Below are 12,215 nucleotides of genomic sequence, written 5' to 3'. Positions count from 1 at the left end.
TTCCGGTCATTCCAAGAGACCTCGCTATCCTTAAATCACTGCTGTCCTGGAACCACAAAGACTTTGTAATAAGCTGAGTTCAGAGTGAAGTAGGGAATGTGCAATCTCTCTATGTAGTTTTGATGGCCTATAAGATGAAAGGCTCTTTCCCCCCATTTGATGGCCTATAAGAGGCCGCCTATGGTTATCGGTTTAACACAGTCCTACTATCCAGGACCTCTAGGTACGGAAGGAGGCTATTTCATTCATTTATTCATTCAGTGAAAGAGGTACTAAGGGTACACAGTCTAGTGGGGAGATGAAAATAAATAATCTCAGAACGTAATAAATTATATACTGTAATGTAAATACTTTTTTTAAATCCTCACCCAAGGATATGCTTAGAGAGGAAGGGACAGAGAGAGAAATATCAATGAGAGAGAGAAACATGGATCCATTGCCTTCGGTTGCCTTCTGTGCATGCCCTGACGGGGCACCCGTATACTAGTATGTGCCCTGACTGGGAATCCAACTCGGTGCACAGTACCACAGTCATCTAAACTGGCCAGGCTGTGCTGGAAGTAAAACATGGTAATGTTATAGAGCAAGGTGAGGAGAACTACTTTAGAAGAGATATCTCAAATAAGGACCCAGTTGTGCAACAAAGTGGAGAAGAACCTTCCAAACAGAAGAAACAGCAGGTGCAAAGATCCTAGGGTGAAGAAGACCTTGGCTTGTTTCAGAAACAGAAAGGAGGCCAACAAGAGCGGAAAGGGGTGGATTGTGGAGATGTGGGGCACAAGATAAAGATGCTCCCGTAGGCTGAGTCAGAAACATGAAGTCTGATAGAACTGTCTTTCAGATTTCTGTGCTTTTGGACAAATTACTTAATCTTTCAATAATCTGTAAAATGAGCATAATAATTGTACCTATCTCATAGGGATGCCATAGAGCAGGGGTCCTCAAACTACGGCCTGCGGGCCACATGCAAATACAAATATTGTATTTGTTCCCATTTTGTTTTTTTACTTCAAAATAAGATATGTGCAGTGTGCATAGGAATTTGTTCATAGTTATTTTTTTTTAAACTATAGTCCGGCCCTCCAACGGTCTGAGGGACAGTGAACTGACCCCCTGTTTAAAAGGTTTGAGGACCCCTGCTATAGAGTATTAAATAAGATGATATGCCTATGGCCATTAACATAATAAGTCTGACACACAGTAAGCATTCAATAATGTTATTTTAAATTATTTATTTTAAGGGTAGTAATGACCTCAATTTTTGCGGGCTAGGTCTCTGTAGCTGTACCTTTCCCAGCCTTGCTTGGGGAGAATTTATTGTTGTTCCAGTAGAATCAGTCAAGTTCTCCAAATAGACTCCATTCGATTTCATCTTATCCACTGGCTCTGAATTTTGAGTTTAAATAGGAATACCCTATCTCTACATATAAAGTGTAAATTTATGTGAATTAAGTTATCAACCTCACATAAACGATGTCTTCAAATTTATTTGGAAAAATATGTGTGTTGTGTGACTATTCTAGTCTGTTTTTCTAAACATAACTGGGAATTGCGGCAGACAATAAACAAGGACAATGATTTGAGCAGGAATAGTCCCTTCTCCCACTCAGCTGCAACTATTCTGGTCAAACGAGTCCATCCACGTCAAAATATAGCACCTCTGACATCAAGAAGTAAAGAAGAGAGGATAAAGCAGAGAAACAAAGACAGCACATTGGTTCAATTCAATAACTATTTATGAGCACATACTAATGTGTTATTTCAACACCAATATTTCAGACCCCCTTGACCCATATTCCCTTTCTCTCACCCATCTGGCAAAATTCCAACTTCAGAGGAACCTATCCATTTCCCCATGCCTGCAGCAGAACAGCCCTGCTCCTTTTTCATATGTCCCTGTAAGACTCTATTCCTCTCCACCAGAAAATGTAGCTCAAGTTGTAATTATACATTCATAAGTGTCATTTCCTTCCAGTAGACTATAAGTTCCAGGAAAACAAGGACTGCGACTATTTCTTGCTCATTATTGTATCCCCCGAAGATGGTTATATAGATAAATTCCTGAATGAATAAATATGTGAGTATGCCAAACACCATGATAAGTAAGCAGAGATACAGAAAGACTAAGAAATGTCATCAGGACTCAAGGAACTTACACTATCACAGAGTAGAAAAGAAGAGATATGAGAAAGTAGGGCTAACTCTTTTTGTGGGTGGGGTGGGGAAGAGTCAATAAAAGAGATGTCATAACAAGCAGTGATGAGATAGATTTAAATCTTCAAAGAATTATTTAAGAATAGTCTCCTACTTACCTATAATGTAGCGTTGATGGATGTGTGGTTTTAAAATACGTACACAAATACGTACACTTTCCCCCCACCATTCGTCAGATCAAGTGACGTGCTCTGAACAAATAGAATACAGAGGAAGGGACAGTATATAATTAGAGACCAGGCCACAAAAAGCATTGGGATTCCTCTTTATTCTCCCTTGGATCATTCCCTCTGTGGGAAGCCAGCTGTCATGTGATGAAGACACACCAGGAGATCTATGGAGAGGCCCACATGGCCAAGGTCAGCCTGCAAGAAACTGAGGCCTGCTGCCAGCAGCCATGTGAGGGAGCCCAGCAAGCCTTTAGGTGACTGAAACCCCGGTCGTGATTGCAACATCCTTAGGAGCTGAGTCACATGACCCAGTTCAGCTGTTTTTGACTTGCTGGCCCACAAAAACTGTGAGATGATAAATGTTTGTTGTTTTAGGCCACTAAGTTTTGTGATAATTTGTTATACAGTGATAGACAACTAATCTGACAGGAACTGATATTTCTCTAGAGAGAGATTGGGAAATAGTGCCAGATAGGCAAGTAGCAACTACTTTTACTCCCCCATAGCCACAACACTCCAGTCTTTTAGAAATTTGTCATCCCAAATATCCACCCCCAAATACCTACCAGAATGCACTTAATTAAATGTGTCTATGGCTAAGCAGTAAGATTTTGATGTAGGAATAGAAGTTAGAATTTGTAGGCTTTTTGGAAATACTCTTCTTTAATCAAAGTAATACACAAAGATAGTTTCTTTATTCTTTTTCTTTTTCTTTTTTTTTAAAAAGGTACTACAAGGCTTAGCTTATAAAAGAGATGTCTACTGCCCCACCTTATTCTACTTCAGAGTCCCATTCCCCCAATTCATTCTTTTTAAAATATATTTTTATTGATTTTAGAAAGGAAGGAGAGGGAAAGAGAGAAACATCAACGGTGAGAGAGAATCATTGATCTGCTGCCTCCTGCATGCTCCCTACTGGAGATTGAGCCTGCAACCTAGGCATGTGCCCTGACCGGGAATTGAACCATGACCTCCTGGTTCATAGGTCGATGCTCAACCACTGAAACCACTGAACCACACCAGCCAAGCACTAACCCCCAATTCTATATATATATATATATATATATATATATATATATAGAGAGAGAGAGAGAGAGAGAGAGAGAGAGAGAGAGAGAGTAAGGATTCGCACATGTGATTATGGATGCTGGCAAGTTCAATATCTGCCGGTCAGGTGGCAAGCTGGAGGCCCAGGAGAGCTAGTGTTCCGGTTCAAATCTGAAGGCTGTCTGCTATACAACCAGGAAAAGCTGATGCTGCAGATGATGTCCAAAGGGAATCTGCCAGGACATTGTCTCTTGCTTGAGGTAGGCTCCATTCCCCAATTCTTAAACATGTTTTTTATATATTTATCTCCATATTTCTAAATAATATGCTTATGCTGCTATTTCTTGATAGATCAACTTTAGGATTTATCTTTTGACTTTCCCATATGGAAGATAAAGACTTAGCACTCATATCACTCTTGATCCCCACTGTCTCTACCTTCATCCTCCATGCCTACAATATATTCAAGTTTTGGTTAAATCACTATCCAACATTTTAAAAAATAAATTTGTTTATGTTTTAAATATATTGTTATTGATTTCAGAGAGGAAGCAAAATGGAGAGAGAGAGATAGAAACATCATCAATGATGAGAGAGAATCATTGATAGGCTGCCTCTTGGTGAGGACAGAGCCTGCAATCTGGGCTTGTGCCTTTGACAGCAATCGATCCCAGGATCCTTCAGTCCCCAGGTCAATGCTCCATCCCAGGGGTGGGCAACCTTTTTGTGAGTGCATGCCAAAACCAGCAAAATCTCTGACTCAAAATTCTTCTGCGTGCCAACCCTAATTTTTTGAGAACATGTTATGCCTACTTGATAACTCTTAAGGTGTACGTATGTGAAGAACCTTGAAGATATAATAAAATTCATTCGAACGACAAAAACACAGTATATGATGATGAAAAAAACATTTATGTTTTAATGTATACATGTACACTGATAGTCCGACAGAAAACTTTATGACGCCGTTTGATATTATCAGTGGGACTTTTGCTGCTGCATCACCGATGACAAAGATTTTACATCAGGTTTATATTTCGTGACCTTCAGAGATATGCACGAACTACTACTTTCATCCGTCAGGCTACTCCTATTACGAGACTTAACAAAATTCATCACTGAGAACAGAGATACACAAGCATATGTGGATGAAACCAAAACACTGGTCGGATCTAGGAAGGCAGGGAGAGTTAAGGCAGAGGCATAGAAATTGCTCTTCCCCTCTCTCGTCAATCCTTGTCTATGGTCTTTAAGATAACTTGTTATGTAAAATTATTTATTTATCTAAGATGCACCTACACTGAATTTATCTGAAAAATAAAAAAATCGATATTAAGAAAAAAATAGTAAATGGAAGATTATAAGAGAGGGTTTTGCGTGCCAGCAAAAGTTACTGGCATGCCATGTTTTGCACGCGTGCCAGGGATTGCCCACGCCTGTTCTATCCACTTAGCCAAACCAGCTAGGGTTATCCAACATTGTCTTTTTACTGTGGGGTGATGTAAGTCAAGCAATATACTATAGTTAGGTTTGCTTTATTGTAAAACAGTTTTGTACTTCTTGGAATGAAAAGCTGCCTCATTTTAACAATGTGCTTAGTCTTGCCTGGCTGGTTAGAGTGTTGGCCCTTGGACTGGAACGCAGTCAAGGACACATACCTCCATTGAAGGCCCTAGTCAGGGCTCATGGGAGGCAACCAATCAATGTGTCTCTCTCACATTGATGTTTCTCTCTCTCTCTTTGTCTCTCCCGCTCCCTTCCACTCTAAAAATCAATGGAAAATAGATCCTTAGGTGAGGATTAACAACAACAAAGATGTGCTTCATTGCTGTTGTTGTTCTTAATAACTTTTTTCTTCCCAACTTTACAATTGTGAGCTCCCTCTGAATAACGTTTTTCAGAAAGTCAGTCGGATTAGGTGTCTGGAATTGGAACACATCCAGTCCTGCGTTCCCCAGAGACACTCTGGAGGCCTCCGTCCTCTTGCTCTAATCCGGGCTCCAGGGCAGTTGCATCGCTCTCTCCTAGCACTTTTTAAACTACTCTCCTAAGTGCTACCTTTGGTTTTCTGATACCCAGGTCCCCTCATTTTTGTTCACTCATGTGTTTGGATCATATCCTCTCAGTACTTTTCTGGAAAAGGATTTAAAGATGTGCATTATTCTTCATAGCTAACAATACCTTAATTCTATTCTCATATTTGACTAATAGTTTGGCTGGCAATAGGATTCTCTCAGAATTTGGAACGCCTTGCTCCATTGTACTGGAACTCCTGATGCTTTTGTAGTTGCTCTTCTAATTCTCAATTCTTTGTAGGGACCAGGGTTTTTGTTTCTCTTTCTGAAAGTTTTATGTCTGTTAAGGGCATTTTCCATTCCTAGACCTGGTATGCAGTGTGCCCTATCAATCTAGATAGCCATCCTTCAATTTTGGCTATTTTCTTGAATTACTTCTAAGATTATCCTCTCTTCTGTTCTCATGTTCTCTCTTAGTGGCACTGTTATTAGTCAGACCCTGTTTTCCTTGAATGAATCTTCTATTTTTTCCATCTCTTCTCATCTATTTCTTTTTATTCCTCTGTCTTTTTATTCCACTATCTAGGATATTTCCTCAATGTTTCTTCTAAAGTTTTTGTTGAAACTTTTTATTTTGGTTATTGGATATTTAGTTTCTAAGAACCCTTTCTTGTCCTCTGATTGTTCTTTTTTATAAAATCCTGTTCTTAAGCCTTTGATGATATTGATTACAGCTTTTTGTTTGTCTTCCTTTCTTCCCTTGCTGTTTCCTCAATGTTCCTTTTTTCCCTATTTCTTTTGGTCTCTGTGTTTCATAATTGGAGGCTTTCCCTAACAGTCTGGCCAGCCTTGGTCTTCTGGTCATAGAGTGAGGCACTAAAATAAAAAGGCAGTAAAATTCTGAATGTGTGACTAGAAGGGATCAGCTCTTTTGATGTTTTTTGATGCCACTGTTTATTCCTAGAAGAATTCTCCACCTCTTTGAGAATGGGAGAGGAGAGAATCAGGCCTGATGGGGCAAGTGGGAAGCAGCTGTAGTATAAGGTCTGCAGTTTTGGAACTGAGCCTTACAGGTGGCCTGTGGAGGCAGGGGAGGAGTTTTAATATTCAGCATGAAAGGACTTCGCAATCCACTGCTCACCCCCCCTCCCCCCACACACAAACACCACACACTTCGCAACTTTCTTTCCTCTTCCTGGAATTGTGCTAAGCAGAGTCCTGGGTTTGTAGCCACTCTTGTTTCTTAACTAAATAATCCTGATCTTAAAATACTTTCTAAATGAATCTCAGATAACTTTCTTTCTTTTTTTTTTTTTTTAAATGAATCAAGTGGTAGTTGATCCCTTATTTTCTCATCAGCTTTCCAACATCCATACCTTTTGTGAATTTTCTCTTGTCAATTCTATTGTGTCCTTTCCCCCATCCACAATTACTCCTGCCCAATATGATGGCTTTGCCTCTAAGCTTTTAGAGTTTGAATCATAATCACACATTGCCCTGTGACATCTCATGCTGTTATTATCTCTTCAAGTTTGTTAGTTAGCGAATTTATTTGTACATTCATGAATTCATTCAGAAGTCATCTTGTGAAGCACATACATAACACTAAGTGCTGGGGAACCTGAGACTACCAAGGCAGGTTCCCAAACCCCTCTGTTGAATGGGAGAAACCTAAACATAAACATAGAGTTCATTCTATGTGGTAAGCACAATTATGTGACCTCATGGAACCAAGAGGAGGAACCTAATCTAACCAGAGGAGAGGTTGGGGAGGGAGCCAAGTGAAGTGAAGGTGATGGGTGTAGGACAGGGGAGAAAACATCTCAGGAGAGGAAACAGGCTGAGCAAAGATGTGGAAGCTGGAAGCAAGGTCCATATGGGAAATTGTTAACAGTTCACTGACGTGTAGTCAGAGAGGAAGCTGGAAGTAGGTGGGGCCAGATCTTGGGAACCTTGAATGTCATACTGAGAATCTTAGATTTATTCCTTAGACCATCATGAGTATTGAGGATTTTAAACAGCAATGGGGCTCAGTCAGATTTGCAGTTTTGAGAAAACAGGCTAGTGTGGAGGCAGTTTTTTGAGGGGTCCATACCTAGAGGCTGGATGATCAGTTAAGGAAATGTGATAATCAGGCGAGTGACAATAAGGGGTAAAACTAAGTGGTTGATCATAAAGATGAAAAGGAAGGGATAAATAAAAGACAGAACCGGCAGAGCTTGCTTTCTCAACAGGTCATGAGAGGTGAAAGAGAGGGAGAAACTGAAGATGGCTTTCGCTTCTTGGTGTCCAGATATGGATGGTGGTGTGACCAAACATTTCTGAGAAAACCAGACGGGTGTGCCCAATAGGCAGTTGGATTTTGAAGCTAAGGGAGCTATCTGAACTGGAAAATGATTTGGGAGTCATCAGCATAGAGGAGGTATTTACAGTCATGAGGTTGGGCAAGTTTCTCCAGGGGAGAATATAGATGAAGAAGAGCACTGAACAAAGGATAGACTCCTTAGAGGTGGGCTGGGGAGAGCTCGTGAAAGAGATAGTGAAATAATACCAGTGAGAAATAACAAGGAGAATCTGGAGTATTTAATACATAGGAAATTAACTAAAGGAGGGAGGAGTCAGCTTGTCAAAGTGCGGCAGAAATTTCATGATGTCATGCATATGGTCATTAGACTTGGTCAGGTAAAGAGCATTTGCAGGAGGGTGGAGTAGGAAACCAGATTGCACAGTGGATTAAGGTGTGAATAGGAAGTCAAGAAATGAAGTCAGTTACTATAGGTAGCTTGCCTTTTCAGGAGCATTCTGTAAATAAAGATGGTGAAGATAGAGCTTAGGTGGCATATCTCCCCAACTCAGACGATCTCAAGTATCTTGAGAGAAAAGTATAGCAATATACCATGTGTGTATTTGTATTGAATAACTATTAAATAAGTAGATTTAATCAAATATCAGCACCAAACTTTCAGATTTCTATTTACCCTTTCTTCCTTGTGTGTCATAATATTCCTTTTCTTTGACCAACATTTTTTCTTTAAATTATGTCTGTCCAGTCTATTCAATGCCAGAAAATGTTTAGGCACAGGAAAGCTTCCCATGGAAATCTTCATGTCTCATTTCAAGCTATTTCCGGCTTTGGTCATTAAAAAAAAAAAAAAAAAAGCTGATATTTGCACAGTAATCATAATTCCATCAAGAAATGCTGTGTACATTAAATCTAAGTCATGTTATTGTTGTAATGACTAGTATTAGAATAATAACAAGGTGTAGCTTTGTTCATCTCTGAAAGATTTAATGTTTAGCAAAGTTATAATAGATGGGAGGCTGGACTTAGAGAAATAGAAGGTTGAACTATGTACCCTGTGGGTACTCCTTAATTAGTTTTTGAATGACTAATCAGTTATTTAATGGACTACAGAACACAGGCAAGACGAGGTGGTTGCCGGAGCAGGCACAGTTGAAGTAAGCTCACACAAAGGTCCAACTTGAAGGATTCTCAAGGAAATGTCAGTGATAGTTATACAGCGTGTATAAACTGTATTTTACACCTTCTAAAATATTTCATAAATCCGGAAGGAAAAATTATAATTACCAAGAAAATAAAGTAAGATCCAGCCATCCCACTTCTGGTATATATCCAAAGAAAACAAAAGCATGATCCCGAAGACATATCTGCACTCCCATGTTCATTGCAACATTATTCACAACTGCCAAAGTTTGGCAACAACCTAAGTCTGGCAATGGATAAATGGATAAAGAAGCTGTGGCATACATATACAATGGACTATTATTCAGCCACGAGAAAGAAGGAAATCCTGCTACAACCATTTGCTACAACAATGGGTAGGACTTGAGAGCAACATGCTAAGTGAAATAAGCCAGACAGAGAAAACAAATACTACATGGTATCACTAATTATATGAGATAATGGATGTGTTCATTAACTCTATGGGGGGAATCCTTTCACAATGTCTATGTATATTAAATCACCACAATGTACATTTAAATAACTTACAATTTTATTTGTCCATTATATCTCAATGAAGCTAAAAAAAAAAGGACAATAAAGTAAAAAAGTTGTCTTATATGGTGATTGTTTGTAAGTTTGCTGGAAATTTGCTCTGGGAAAGAGTTTGAGTCTTATGGAATAGAGTTTCCATCCTGAGAACAATGACACTTTTAACTCTTCCAAATTACAGGCTGTTGCATCAGGGTGAAATCCAGAGCTGATTCATGTTCAGATTGCTTCCTTCTGCATTTTAGTCTTTATTCATGTAGCTTCCTCTTTCATATTGTGTCTCTCACTTTGATGGCCTAATCTTCAGATATTGATGCTGTGGCCACATGAAAAATATTCATTCATTTTACAAACATGTGCAGGGAAGCTCCTTGTTAAGATCTCTGGGTGTCACCAGGCATGTTGGAATCATAATCCCTGTTTAGGCGTTTAAAGAAATTACATTCAGGGGTAGAAAATTTCATAAAAGATTACATACTCAGTTCCACGGGGTGTTCTCCCATATGAAGAACTGGGCCTTGCACATCGTTATGTCTAATGTCAAGCTCAGCCTGGCATAGAGTTAATTTATTGAATTACATGCCAGTCTGCTTGACAGTGATGGACAGAGCATGTGATTTTGGATAATGTACACAAACATTCTATGCCTATTTTTCTCAGCTAGAAAAATAGAAAAATACCTATTTTGGGCCTATCATATCCTAAGCTACTTCATTAAATGATGGCTTTAGAAAGAAAGACCAAAAAAAAGAGATAATTTTATATAACTTTTAATGTGTAAGATGTTGGGAAACTTTCCAGTTTCACCTTAAAAACGTCAAAAAGCTAATAGACTAGTCCCCATAGCTGGGAATCCGAGGACCTGGCTCTGCCCAGGACCCAGCTCAGTCTTGGCTCACACCACTCACCTCGCTGGCCTGTTTCCCCTCTTAGAGAGGGGAGTCTCCACCTCGCTGTCCCATTTGACTCTGGACTGTGGCCAGTACGCATAAAACACACAGCAGATTTCAAAGGTTAAAAAAAGATGCAAAACATTTTACGAATAATATTGAGTATATTTTGAAGTATTTTGCATATATTGGGTAAAATAAATCATTAACAATAATGTCACCTGATTCTTTTTGCCCTTTTGATGTGACTATGAGAAAAACTAGATACCTATACAGCTCTGAGTCAGATGATCACTAACATCCCTTTTAGGTTTGACAGACAGCTGGGGGCGGGGGGGGGGGGTAAGGGGGAGAGACTGCCAGGGACATGAATTTCGCATTTCACACGGTTCGATTTCCTTGCGTTGAATTGGGGAGGGTGGGCCCCGAGAGCGCGCGGTGGGGCGGGCCCTGCGGGAAGCCGGCGCGGGCTCTCGCTCTCGCGCTCGGAGCGGAGAGGACCCGGGCGGCGGCGCGGGGACGGCGGGCAGGCGGGCCTAGTCTCCCCGCTCGCGACGTCGGGGAGGCGGGGGCGCGGCGGCCCGGCGGGCGGATCCGGGAAGCGGGCTCGTTCGTCAGCCTCGCGCGCGAAGCAGGAAACCGGCGGGAGGCCCGGGGCGGCCGGCGCGGGCGCCGGGGCACGTCCGCAGGTTCCGCGGGGAGGTGGCGGCCGCTGAGAGGCCGGAGAGCGAGGGCGGGCCTGGGAGGCGGCCGGGAGGTGGGGCGCGGGCGGGGCCGGCGCGGGCTTCATCTGCGGACGCACGGCCTGCTCCCCAGAGCTGGTTCTCCAGGGCGCCGGGCGACGACCGGCTGGATCGGCTATGGACCGCCGCTGGGGCTTCCTGATCGGCCTCCTGAGCGCCGTGTGGCTGCTGCTCCGCTCGGGCCACGACGAGCCGCGGCCCCCGGAGACGGCGGCGCAGAGGTGCTTCTGCCAGGTGAGGGGTGCGCGCGGCCGTGCTGACCTTCCCGGGGCTCCCCAGCCGCGTCCTGCGCTGCATCCCGCGCGCCCCGGCGGGTGAGGTGCTGGGGTGCTTCTTTGCATCGGCACCCGCCCGGGCTGAGCCCCCCCGTGCCCCTGCTCCCTGGCCTGGGCTGAGCCCTCTGCAGCTCGCTGGGTGGATGGGGACGGCTCTCCCACCGCCGCCTGGACCTCGGCGCGCTCTCCCGCGCTCGGGATCAGGCGTGGGGCGAGGGGGTGGGTGGGTGCCGTATGTTTCCACCGAGTTGATTTATGCATCTTTGTCGGGCTTTCCTAAAGCAGAGAGGGTGCGCGCAGTGTGCAAGCGCACTCAGTATTTTCTATTTCCACGGGAGCTGGGTCTTTCCAACTTCTAACTTGACCTGGAACTGCGTACGCTGTGCCCGTGCTGGGTGCCTTCGCCAGCCTTTCGGGCCGGGCCGGGCTTTTGCCAGGGGCGGGTGTGGTGTGATGCTGCTGTCAAATCTCGTTGTCAGGCGGGGAATGGCTTCCTGTGGCTTTTCTGCGTCTGAGCCCAGTGCCTGGTGTCTTTGGGGTCGCGGCACCTCCTGGCTCCTCGCCCCTGTGAGGTTTTTCATTTTCCTTAATGTCATGAGGTTCTCTTACCGTGATACCCATACAACCGGTCTGAATTGGGCTGATAACAAATTTGATATCAAGTACATTATGATCATTTCCTTGTGTTAGGGATAAGCAAAAAATTGAAAGAACTTTCCAGGTTTCTGGACCGCCACGTTCTGGTATTTTAATGTCATTACTCTTAAAGTCACCGTTTAGTTGGCTTCTGTGGATGAAAATTACGGAATTGAGGTAGGCATCCAAATTGTTCCTTTTAAGTGGGTT

The 12,215-nt window shown here is 42.7% G+C and overlaps 1 protein-coding gene across 2 annotated transcripts in view; it reads left to right on the top strand.

The window, feature by feature from the left end:
• Positions 1–10,898: 10,898 nt before the first annotated feature.
• The window catches only part of ERO1A (endoplasmic reticulum oxidoreductase 1 alpha), a 44,895-nt gene continuing 43,578 nt past the window's right edge, over positions 10,899–12,215 (top strand). The window contains exon 1 of one of the 2 annotated variants that reach the window (XM_036307138.1): positions 10,899–11,328. In XM_036307138.1, coding sequence (XP_036163031.1) covers positions 11,212–11,328 — 117 coding nt within the window. In that variant the 5' untranslated portion in view covers positions 10,899–11,211. The remainder of the gene's footprint in view (positions 11,329–12,215) is intronic. The other variant, XM_036307128.1, reaches the window with a different exon arrangement.

Source organism: Myotis myotis, unplaced genomic scaffold, assembly GCF_014108235.1.
Source record: "Myotis myotis isolate mMyoMyo1 unplaced genomic scaffold, mMyoMyo1.p scaffold_m19_p_1, whole genome shotgun sequence".
NCBI lineage: Eukaryota > Metazoa > Chordata > Mammalia > Chiroptera > Vespertilionidae > Myotis > Myotis myotis.
Note: the sequence above shows the minus strand (reverse complement) of the source record. Positions and strands in the feature narration are given on the sequence as shown.